At 36.0% G+C, this 13218-nt stretch overlaps 1 protein-coding gene across 7 annotated transcripts in view; it reads right to left on the bottom strand.

The window, feature by feature from the left end:
- STAU2 (staufen double-stranded RNA binding protein 2) overlaps positions 1–13218 on the bottom strand; it is a 304830-nt gene that overhangs the window by 166271 nt on the left and 125341 nt on the right. For all 7 annotated transcript variants that reach the window (XM_036065333.2, XM_036065329.2, XM_036065332.2 and 4 more), the window contains one exon: positions 6645–6782. In XM_036065333.2, coding sequence (XP_035921226.1) covers positions 6645–6782 — 138 coding nt within the window. The remainder of the gene's footprint in view (positions 1–6644; positions 6783–13218) is intronic.

The following is a 13218-nucleotide window of genomic DNA, read 5'->3' as shown; positions in this document are numbered from 1 at the left end:
GCTACCCAAGCATCCCCAGATAAAATTTTTTTTTTTAATTTTAAAAAGAAAGCAGAAAGTATAGCATTACAAGGAGAAATAAAAAATACATAACTACAGTGGGATTTGTTTTTTATGAATTGGTCTCAATAAATGATCAAAGCAGCAAACAAGAAAATAATCGGAACTTTATAAATTAAACAATGTAGTCTGAATAATCTACAGGCAAAGAAGAAACCCCAATAAAATTAGAAAATATTTTAAGTGAGTAATAACAGAAATATATCAACATTTAAAGGATGCAGCTAAAGGAGGGTGGAGAAGAAAATATACAGCCATAAAAACTTAAGAGAATGGCAGGAATGTAATGAGTTAAACATCCAGCTCAAGAAGTTATTAGAGCAAAATGAATCCAAAGAAAATAGAATAAAGACAAGGGCAGAAATTAAGGAAACAGAAAACAAAATACAATAGAAAATTTCAAAAAGCCAGAAGTTGGTTCCCTGAAAAGACTAATAAAATGATAAATCAAAGGTTAAGACTGATCAAGGAAAAGTAAGAGAAGACACAAATAAGAATGAAAATGGGAGATTACTATAGCTTCTGTAGAATTAAAAAATAATAAGGGATAGGGGCGTCTGGGTGGCTCAGTTGGTTAAGCATCTGCCTTTGGCTCAGGTTCCTATCACAGGGTCCTGGGGTTGAGTACGACATCCGGCTCCCTTCTCAGCGGGGAGCCTACTTCTCCCTCCCCTGATCCCCCTGCTTGTGCTCTCTCTCTCTCTGTCAAATAAATAAAATCTTTAAAAAATAATAAGGGATGTTGAGTATTTTAGCTAAAAATTTTTGAGTATTTAAATAAAGTGGAAAAATTCCTCAATAATATAAGTTACCAAAACTGGCACAGAATAAACTCCGAACTATACAGCTCTATTAACTACTAAAAAAAAAATTAGAACAATAATTAAAACCTTTTCCACAAAGAAAACTCCAGAGAGCTTCTCCAGCAAGTTCCACATAATATTTAAGGAAGAATCATGCTAACCTTACAAAAATTCATCTAAGAATAGAAAAAGAGAAATCAGCCCCCAATTATTCAGTGAGGTATCACTTTTATTCCAAAATCCAACAAGAACAGTATAAGAAAGAAAATTTACAGACCAATTTCATTCATGAATATAACTGCTAAAGTTTAAACTGTATAACAGTAAACCGAACAAAGCAATATATAAAAAGAAAAATCATGACAAAGTTAGGTTTATCCCAGAAATGCAAGACTGATCTAACATTTGAAACTCAAAATCAATCAACAGAATCTGCTATATTATTAGGTTGAGGGGACAAAACATAGAGTCATCCTAATAAATGGAGCAACAGCATTTGATAAAACTCAACATCCATTCATAATAAAAACTTAGTAAACTACGAGAAAAAAGGGAACTTCCTTAGTATGATAAAGGGCATTTTGCAAAAAACCTACAGCAAACCTCAACAAATGTTATACTTAATGCTGAAATTTTGAAATTAGAAACAAGACAAGGATGCCCTCTATTTTCACTAGTACTTAACATTTTGCTACAAATCCTAGACAGAGCAATAAGGCAAGAAAAAATATGGTATAGAGTTAGAAGTATAAAAACAAACTGTCATTATCTGGAGATACAATATTTATATAGGAAATCCAAGAATACCTACAGATAAATTATAAGAATTTATAAGAGTGTTAAGTTTTCTATGTAAACAGTAGTATACAAAAGCCAACTGCATTTTTATATCCTATCAACAATCAAGTAGGAAATTAGTAAAAGATACCATTTATACTACGTCTACGGCCATTCCATCCTAAACGCGGGGATCTGGTCTGATCTTGGAAGCTAAGATACCATTTATACTAAATGAAAATCAAATACCTATGAGGTTAAGAACTTTATATAGAAAATAATAAGCACTGAGAAAAATTAAGATAGACCTAATAGAAATAATGAAATAAAGTTTTTTAAAAATTTAAAAATAGAGATAATGTACTGAAAATCAATATGATACCAGTTCTCTTCAAATTGACTTATAAATTCAATGAATTCCCATCAAAATCCCACACGTTTTTATAATACTTCACAAGCTGATTCCAAAATTTACATGGAAGTACAAAGTGCTAAGACCACCCAAGATCCTTTTGAGGAAGAATTTGGCTGCATTAAAGTTAATTACTTCTGTTTCTCAAAAGAGCATCACTAAAATTGGAGGAAAAAAAATAAGTCACAACACAAGAAAAGATATTTGAAATGCCACGTAACTGAAAAAGACTCACATTCCAGAATATATAGTGAATGCCTATATGTTATTTTTTTAAAGCCAGTACAAAAAAAATCAAGAGAGCTGAACAGGCCAACTATATATGAAAATTTGGAATGTTTTACCAGATGTCACTGTGCTTTGTTTAGAAAAAAATTGGCTTCAATAGCTTCATGCTGCTTTAATAAAATTTCACAATTACAATATACTGTGTACTAGCAATGAATTAGTATGTGGTACTACTAAATTCAGTTTTCAGAGATAAAGCTTTGATACTTCTACCCATCGTTTTCTTTTTTGGCTTTTGGGTGAAAGCATAACTGGCTACTTCCTGTGCCTCAGAACATATCAGACTTATGCACTGTTTGCCATTCATTCTTATATCAGTATTTAGGCTTTATTTGTGTTAGCATTTCTATCACTACTTTTAAGCTTCAGTGAATGAAGTACTTCTAAACACAGTGGTTAGAAAAAAAAAACTTAAATATAAACAATGTGCAAATTATATGACAAATAAATTATGCTCTTTTATTTTTATTTATTTTTTTTAAAGATTATTTATTTATTTGACACAGAGAGAGAGAGAGAGAGAGAGAGCACAAGCAAGAGGAGCGGCAGGCAGAGGGAGAGGGAGAAGCAGGCTCTCTGCTGAGCAGCCTGATGTGGGGCTCGATCCCAGGACCCTGGGATCACGACCTGAGCCGAAGGCAGCCGCTTCACCGACTGAGCCACCCAGACGCCCCTAAATTATGCTCTTTTAATAGTTCTTGTAGCATATGAAACACTGAAAATGTATTCATTATAGGATTTCTGTAACAACTATCACCAATGTTGTATTTCAAGCCTGTACAATGTCTTTGAAACATTTCACTGCTTTTTCTTCTGAAAACTAGAAACCATCACACTATGATAAATCAGCAGTAGTCTATGGACCTCACTCAGAAGCCCTGATCAAGTACTGTCCAGTCGATCCCTGGAGCTGAGTGAACACACACTACCTCCCATATCTGTGCTGGCCTGCCCTGACCTGAACACAGCAGGCCCTAGGTATAATGTGTTTGAGTCCCTGGCTAGAGCCAGGCCTCTGCTACCTGTTATTTTTTCCAATGTTTGATTTGTTCCCCAGCTTCACCAGCCCCTGTGTTGTTGCTGGAATGCTTGCTAGCTAACAGATTAGGCCATCTACGTCAGAAGCTTCCTCTACTGCTCTGCAGGTCAAAAGACTTGCCAAAGTAAATGGAAGCAAGACCCCTGAGCAGCAAAAAATGTTTCATCTGTTTTTACATGCTATATACACCTTACTCACTCTCATTTTCAATTCTTTTACTGCTTCATCTCTAAATCGCATTTATCTACCCAGGCCTGATACTCTTTGACTCCAGTCTCCTGCTCTTGGGTAAGGCTGTTGCCATCTCAAGAGCATTCACGTTGGATCTGTATCTGCAGCTTTCCGTTTGACCTATTCTGACACCTTCAAGACTTGACTGCTAGAACAGGGGCTTCCAGATTCATTTTTGCCACTCACCCATCCCTTGCCTCTCACAAGTTTTTATGGTGGCATGATTCAATAGTTTGCGGGTAGTTATCCCAGACTTATTTGTTAGTATTGGAAAAGACGACTGTGCTGAAGCACTTTGATTCCCTGCTAACAAACACAGTGGGCACTCAAAACAAATCACATCATTATAAAGGCAATTATGTATGTAAATAAACTTCATAAGTCATCTTCCTAGAAAACTCAAAAAATTTTTAACTATTACAAATAATATTTTTACATTAAAATGTTTATTTGTCTGCAAAGAAGTTCAATTATTTTGCTATACAATAACTGTAAGACTGCCATATTTTTATCTTTAAACAAATCACTTAAGTGAGTCAAGTCCTCAGAAAAGCTAAAAAAAAAGTTCTAAACTAGCATACACCAAAGACTTAATTCATTATCTTTCAATGAGTAATAAATAAAACTGATGAAAATTGCTTTATATATTTTTTAAAAACCTGACGATTTTAATCACTGGTAGAAAAATTAATAGAATGTGCTATACACAATATGTATATGTGATATACACTTAATTTAGTTGTCATTATTTCCTCTTTAAAAAATTAAAATATACCCCTTTCTAAAAACAAATAAAAAGCTTTAAGAAATATGCTCTCAAAATAAATACCCAAATAATCTCATCAGAGATTTTTGTCTAGTAATCAATACAAGTAACTGCATCCACTTTATAATATACAAACTTACCGTTATTTTCCTTGGTGATAGATAAATATGAGCATATTACCTCTAGATATTTTTACTTCCACATTCAATTGTAACAAATGATAACATTGCTTAAGTAGCTTATACAAAAGCCTTTACTTTGATAAACTTGCTGCAATACTATAATGAATCCACTGGGAATTCCAGAAGGGGGAAAAGCAATATGAATTCAGTGTGAAAACATTTAAAAGCACAGCCAAATGTTCCCATTTGACTAGAATGTTTATGAATACCCATAAAATGGAAGCTGGCCTAAGATATTCTAAATTCCTTTTTATACTCCACAGGAAAAAAAAAAAACTTTAATAAAGTCAAAATTTTTATTCCTAATACAGGTCTAAATTTAGGTGATTTTTCCCTCCTCAAGTTTTGGAGTTCAAAAGATACTTCCTAGAATTCTTCCTAGAATTCTACTAAGCATGTAAAAGGAAAAATGGTAAAGTATTTTATGAAGTGAAAATACTAGAATAAGACTGTTCTGGGTCTAATGACATGTAGATAGTAATGTGCTTACTAGCCATAGAGGTATCCCCCCCCTTTTTGGATATCGAGGTTCCCAACCACGGTTTATCTGTGACTGCATCGTAAGTTTACATCTCCAACAAAGCCAAACATACTAGCTCTCAATCAGGCAGATAGGCAGCAAATATACACCAAAGGTTTCTTAAGGTACTACTATTTACACGTACTATATAGGGTACTGTGAGATAAAGAAATGCGGAAATTATAAATTGGGAAAGAAGGTAAAATTTAGAAATGCATGAAAAGGGGGTACCTGCGTGGCTCAGTCAGTTAAGTGAGTGACTCTTGGTTTTGGCGCAGGTCATGATCTCAGGGTCGTGAGACTGAGCCCTGCGTCAGGCTTCGCACTCAGCACTGAGTCTGCTTGGGATTCTTTCCCTCTTCCTCTCCCTCCCTCTCGGCCCCTCCCCTGGCTTGTGTGCGCAGGCTCTCTCCCCCTCTCTCAAATAAATAAGTAAAATCTTAAAAAAAAAAGATATGAAAAGTTAATCAATATGAAATACTATGTGCTACTGCCAAAATGTCCACCACATGGTCAGCACTTAATAAATAAATCTGTGGATTTTAACTGGATTACATTAAAGGTGAGACCCACGGGTCTGACTGGGAAAAGTTTCTTTGACAAGCCAATTATAATAAAAAGCTTTGGGACAATAAGGAGAATTTAAAGATGGACTGGGTATTAGATGATTCTAATGAATATGAATCATGCCTAATGTAAGAACATAAAGGAAAACTTCCATATTTTTTAGTGATATACACTAAGTAGGTAGGCTGAAATGGTATGTGGCTAGATATTAGCTCTGAAATACTTAAGAAAAGAAGGGAGGGAAGGAGGAAAGAAAAACTGACAGCTGAAGCAAGTGTGGCAAAAATCTTAATTGTTGTGTTTGGATGGTGGGCATATTCCTCATATGTCATTGCTATTCCATTATATTATTGTTTAATAGTATACTATTAAGTATACCCACCTTTGGAGATGTCTCAATTTACATAATAAGAATTAAAGGTTTCTTCAATACTGGGGCTTGAGTTGGCAAATGAAGATAAATAGGCAGAATTTTAAAAGGCGGCATTTTAGGCATTGTGCCTCAATCTGAAACCTCGAAACCTCTAGATGCCTAAATCTCTCAGCAATTCTGAGTCCCTCAGTCCTCACCATAGTTAGGCAGGAAGTCAGCTTTCTTTTCCTAATTTTCCTGATAACCCAAAAGCTCATGCTCTTGGCCCTATTCCATCTCTGACATCTATCTTCTAAATGATGTCTCTAATTCCATCTGTATCCTATTTCCCAGTAGTTAATGGCCTCTGGCTGCAAACTGTAACATAAGTTAGAGATAGGCATTCTAAACTATAAACTCTGTGGTGAATAACGTGTGTGAACTCACAGTCCCTTCAAAAACCCAGACCGTCTAACATGTCCTTGACACCTGAATGTTTCAACCAAGTTGGTAGGTGGGCCTGGAAGGAATGAAACTTATTAGTTCCTAGTTTGCCTTTCCCCCATTTTCCCTCTATTACACCCTGTGGGTTTCTAATTTTTTTTCAGTGTTTAAAAATTTTTTTTCTAATAAAATGCTAGAAATACCTGCATCACAAATTCCCGACGTCGAGGCATTCCTCTTTCTGAAAGCAGAACATAATCTGGCTCTTTTTCCTTTTTGGCCTGTTGAATTTGAGCCAGGCGGCTAATGGGGTTCATTCCTTGACCATACTCTGGTCCAGCCTAAAAGATAATTTAAGAAAAAATTTCAAAACATGCTTGTAAAACTTGTTACTGGATCCTTAGAGAAACAGTGGATCTCCCCTCATCCTCTGCACCCCAAAACCATAACTGGAGAAGATAATGTGACTGGATAGTCAAATTTAAGATTTATAAAGGTAAATCATAGAATAGATCTGAAACTAAGGCTTCTATGGGATTTAGGGCTCAAATGTATTATTGATAAGTTGGGTTAAGTCTACTTTTAAACTCTTCAATATATTAGAGTTGCTTCACAACTTTTGTTCATCAAAAAACACCAAAAAGAGGGGCACCTGGGTGGCTCAGTTGGTTGAACAACTGACTTAGGCTCAGGTCATAGTCTCAGGGTCCTGGGATCGAGCCCTTCATGGGGCTCCCCGCTCAGCAGGGAGTCTGCTTGTCCCTCTCCCTCTGCCCCTCCCAGTGCTCATGTTATCTCTCTTCCCCCCCACTCAAATAAATGAATAAAATCTTAAACACACACACACACACACACCAAAAAGGATGTAAGAAGACAAGCCATGAACTAGGAAAAGATATCTGCAATACTTATAACTAAAAACTGATATATCCAGTATCCAAAATATACATATTTTTAAATTTTTATTTATTTATTTTTGAGAGGGAGAGAGTGCATGAGCAGGGGGAGGGGCATAGGGAGAAGCAGACTCCCTGCTGAGCAGGGAGCCCGATGCGGGACTCGATCCCAAGACCCTGGGATCATGACCTGAGCTGAAGGCAGATGCTTAACCAACTGAGCCACCCAGGTGCCCCAAAATATATTTTTTAAAACTCCTAAAAAGTATTAAGACAATATAAGTTAAAAATGGGCAAAAGAGATGAATAGATATTTAACAGAAGAAAAAATATGAAAAGAAGAAAAAATATGAAAAGATAATCTCATTAAGACTCAGAAAATACATATTAAAACCATAGTGAGATATTATTTCATACCCAACCACTTAGCAAAAATTAAGAAGTCTGACAGCCCTGATTGGTGAGGATGGAGAGTAACAAAAACTTATACACTGCTGGGGTGCCTGGCTGGCTCAATCAGGTGAGCATGCAATTCTTGATCTTGGGGCTGTGATTTCAAACCCCACATTGGGTGGAGAGATTACTAAAAAATAAATTAAAAAAAAAAAAAAACAACCCTTACACACTGATAGTAATATAAATTGGAAAACAATATGACAAAGCCAAAAACCAGTAGCCTACTCACAGGCATGTTTATACCTCTCGAAAACTGTTGCCCATATGCACTAGCTCACATGTACAAGAATATCCATAGCTGCATTATTTGAAATAACAACAACAAAAAAACTGGAAATAACCTAAACAGTCACCAGTAAAAGAACAAATAAATTATGGCATGTTTATATAGTAGAGTGGCATATAACAATGAAAATGAATTAAGGGGTGGCTCAGTTGGTTAAGCATCTGCCTTCAGCTCAGGTCATGATCCCAGAGTCCTGGGATCAAGCCCCGCATCAGGCTCCTTGCTCAGTGGGGAGCCTGCTTCTCCCTCTGCCTGCCTGCCACTCCCCCTGCCTGTGCTTTCTCTCTTTCTCCCTCTCTCTCTAATAAATAAATAAAATCTTTAAAAAGAAAAGAAAATGAATTAAGGATAGTTAAATGCCTCAAAATGAGTGAATTTCAAAAAAAACTTTAAGAAAAGCAAGCACAGAAGAACATGGGATGATATAATTTATGTAAAGCCCACTAAAACCACAAAACACTGTTGAAATTAAGTGAGATCTCAATAAATGGACACACATATATGTTCATGGATCAGAAGACTCAATATTCTTAAAATGTTAATTCTCTTCAAACTGATCTATCAAATTCATTGCAATCCCAATCAAAATCCCACTAGGCTTTTTCTTGTAATAATCAATAAGCTAATGCTAAGATTCATGTAGAAATGCAAAGGACAGATAACCAAACAACTTTGAAAAAAAGAACAAAACTGGAGGACTCAGACTACCTGGTTTCAAGATTTATTATAAAGCTATGGTAATCAAGACTGTGTGTGTAGCACTGGCACAAAGAGATTAATGAAACACAGCAACATCCAGAAACACACCCATACATACATGGTCAAATGATTTTTGACAAAGGTGCAAAAAAGGGTAGTCTTTTCAACCACTGGTACTGGAACAACTGAATATTCATATGCAAAAAAAGGAAAACCTAAAAACTTCATACCTTACACCATTACAAAAAATAACTCAAATGGTTAACAGACCTAAATGTAATATCTGTAACTATAAAATTTCCAGAAGAAAACATAGGTGAAATTTTTGTGCCTTGGTTAGGTGACAATTGCTTAGGTACAACCCTAAAATCATACTCCATAAAAATAATAAATTGGACCTTTTCAAAATTAGTAATTTCTGTTCTTTGAAAAGGACAAGTCATAGGCTTGGTGAAAATATTTGCAAATCACATATCTGATAAAGAACTTGTAGGGACGCCTGGGTGGCTCAGTCGTTAAGCGACTGCCTTTGGCGCAAGTCATGATCCCAGGGTCCTGGGATCGAGCTCTCTATCTCTGTATCAGGCTCTCTGCTCAGTGGGGAGCCTGCTTTTCCCTCTCCCACTCCCCCTGCTTGTGTTCCCTCTCTCGCTGTCAGAGTCTCTCTGTCAAATAAATAAATAAAATCTTTAAAAAAAAAAAAAGAACTTGTATGGGGAGGGGAGTGAACAAGGTAAAGGGGATTAAGAGATAGAAACTTCCAGTTATAAAATAAGTAAGTCATAGGGACGTAACGTACAGCATAGGGAATGCAGTCAATGACAACTATGTATGGTGACAGATGGTATCTAGACTTAATGGGGATTTCATAATGTATAAAAGTATTGAAACACTATGACGTATACCTGAAACTAAGAGGATATTGCATGTCATTTATGCTTCAATTAAAAAAAAGGATTCTCATTGAAAAAAATAATGTGTATCCTAAGTATATGAAGACCTCTTAAAATTCAATAATAAATTTATTATTATTTGAATTTTATTATTTTTATTATTTAAATTGCTTAATTTTTTAAATGGGCAAAAGATCTGAAGAGCACTTCATCAGGCTTCATGTGCTACCAAACACATATAAATGCTCAATATCATTAGTTACTGGAGAAACGTGAATTAAAACCACAACGGGGTATCAATACACATGTATTTGTACAACTGAAATTTAAGACTATACTATGTATGAGAAAGGATGTGCAGCAACTAGAATTCTCACACATGGCTGATGAGAATGTAAAACAGTACATTCTTTTAAAAAACAACTGGCCATCTCTTAAAATGTTGAATATATACCTAGTAAATGACCAAGTCATTCACTCCCAAGCATTTACCACTCCCCCCCCAAAAAAGGAAAGCTTATGCCAATAAGACTTATACACAAATGTTCATAGCAGCTTTATTTATAGCCCAAAATGAGAAACATCCAAAATATCCACCAAAGGATGAATGGATAAACAAAGGGTGGTGTAATTATACAACAAAATACTACTTGGCATTAAAACAGAACCAATAACTGATAAATGCAACAACATGAGTGAATGTCAAAATGATTTATGCTAAGTGAAAGAAGCCAGCGAAAAAAAGAGTAGTTTCTTGGGAATGGAGGATGGGGGCGGATTACAAAGGGGCACGAGGAACCTTTTGGGAGCAATGGATAGGTTCATTACCTTGATTATGGTCATGGTTTCACAGGTGTACACATAAATCAAAACATACCAAATCACAAGCTTTAAATATGTACGCTTCATTATATGTCAATTATACCTCCACAAAGCTGTTTAAAAAGCTAACGAACGAAATGCCATTTTTTCAGAAAAACAAACATATAGTAAAATTATAAGGTAAGGAATTGTTAGATATGAAACTAATGACTGTGATTCACTACATGAGGTGGTATCTGGACGTGACAGGAGAGGCATACACACAGCTTCAATGTCACTGAGAGATGTTCTCTATCCAAGCCGGGCAGGAGGTCTTACTGTTACTTAATATGCTTTTTAACATAAATACAAATACTATATAAACCATTTAGAAGACACTCTATTTTTAACATTATATGGGTAATGTTTATGAGGAAAGCTTTTTAAATCTTTTTAAAAAACTTATATATGGCTGTTTTAGTGCCTTCTAAAAGGTTTAAAAACAAAACACCTTTGCAAATCTCTGTGCATATGAACTTTCTTCATATATTATCCCTAGAAGTAAAGCTTTTGTATTTATCAAATGGTCAGAACCTTATTTCCAGCTGTGAAAATTTCTTCTAAAACAGGTATTAGACACAAGGGTTATCACTATGTTACAGATGACAGATGTTACACTAAACTTATGTATAGAGTGAGCTCCTCCTGAGAACTGCTGGCTCTCAACCATATCTAGTTTGGTGCTGCAGTTCGGATCCTGCAGGATCTTTTAAATTTAGGATTTTGGACTCTATCCAAGGAGCAATGGGAAATCACTAAAAGATTTCAAGCAGAGGCATGACATGATCTGACTGATGTCTCTAAAAGATAACATTTTTTAAAAGATCAGTTAATGTCAAAAGTATTATAGGAAGGCCAATTAAAAATCTGCTATAACAGTTCAGGCAAGAGATGATTTTGAGTTGAACCAAAAGGGTGGCAGAGAGATGGAAATAAATGAACTAACTTAAAAAATACTTAAGTGATAGATTCAATAGGACTTGATGATTGGTTGGATATAATGGCTAAGAGAGAAGTTAAAAATGACTCCCAGGTTTTTGTTTCAGCGGTGGGATGGTGATGCCAGGCACTGTGGTAAGGAATACTGGGGGCGCCTGGGTGGCTCAGTCATTAAGTGTCTGCCTTCAGCTCAGGTCATGATCCCAGAGTCCTGGGATCAAGCCCCACATTGGGCTCCCCGCTCGGCGGGAAGCCTGCTTCTCCCTCTCCCACTCCCCCTGCTTGTGTTCCCGCTCTCGTTCTGTCAAATAAATAAATAAAATTTAAAAAAAAAAAAAAAAAAAAAAGGAATGCTGGAAGAGGAGGAGGTTATGATGAGTTTGATGTGCCTGTGAAATTACAAAGTGAAGATGTCCAATAAGCAGTGTAGAGCACAGAAGAGCATTTGGGAATCATCTACATAAATACTGAACTGAAGCCCTAAAAGTATGAAGAGCAGCCTAGGGGAGAGTAAGAGAAGAAAAAGACTGAAAACTTTAGTACTGTAATAGGTGGAACAAGAGGAGAGATAAGGAAAATGTTAACTTTTAATAAAATAATGCTTTCTACCTCTACTTACATACCAAAAAAATGAAAACTAAAGGAAGTAAAGTACTGATGAGAAAAGACTAATATAGACAATTAGTTACAAGTCTAAGATTGGAATATCAATGAAAAGGTGAAGGGAAGCTTTTGAGTCTAGGGCTAGAAGTATGCCTAGTTCATGAAGATATTCAAATAAAAATGTACTTCCAATGTACTCTATTCTTGTTTAATTTCCCTCTTTATAAAAATGTTCTTAAGTTCCACGGGGAACCTGGGTGGCTCAGTCAGTTAAGCGTCTGACTCTTGATTTTGGCTCAGGTCATGATCTCAGGGTCGTGAGACTGAACCCCGCATCCAGCTCCACATTGGGCATGGAGCCTGCTTAAGATCCTCTTTCCTCTCCCTCTGCCCGTACTTCCCTCTTTAAAAAAAAGTTCTTAAGTTCTAAAACACTGTTGTTGATACGGATTCCAATGACAAAAAAACAGATGCCAAAATCCAATTAGGTAATAATGGAGTCTGAGAACATTAAGAATGGCTGGTTTCTTCCCTTGATTGAAATTAACTACTAGCATCCTTGACAATTAAGTTATTCCTTGGATATCAAGTCTTATGTTATCTTTCCCAAACTAGTATAGAAGGTCTTTTAACAGTTGTGTCCAGAAAACTTTATCTCCAACATCGGAAATACATTCTCTGAAGTCTCATCTTATAGAAGAGAACTACATTAAAAAACAAAATATAAACCCAGAAACATCACTAGGGCAGTCTTACATTTTAACAAGGTAACTCTATAGAGTTAATCTTAAAATCCAAAAGGAGTTCACAATCAACCAGTTTCAAATGGACACCGGAATCAGACATGACTGGACCTAGAACCTGTTACATGATCTTGGGTAAGTTTCTTAAACATCAAGGATCCCATTTGTAAAACAGGGTTAACAGCTACATCACAGCATGATTATGAAAATTAAAATAATGTGATGTTTCATTCTAAATAAAGTCAAGGTAAATCATCAACAGTTTATGCTCTGCTTCTACTGCATAATAAAGAACTGTAGAGCCTAGGGCGCCTGGGTGGCTCAGTTGGTTAAGCGACTGCCTTCGGCTCAGGTCATGATCCTGGAGTCCCGGGATCGAGTCCCGCATCGGGCTCCCTGCT

This window comes from Halichoerus grypus, chromosome 5 (genome assembly GCF_964656455.1).
Source record: "Halichoerus grypus chromosome 5, mHalGry1.hap1.1, whole genome shotgun sequence".
NCBI lineage: Eukaryota > Metazoa > Chordata > Mammalia > Carnivora > Phocidae > Halichoerus > Halichoerus grypus.
The sequence above is the reverse complement of the archived record's forward strand: the minus strand, read 5'-3'. Positions and strand labels throughout refer to the sequence as shown.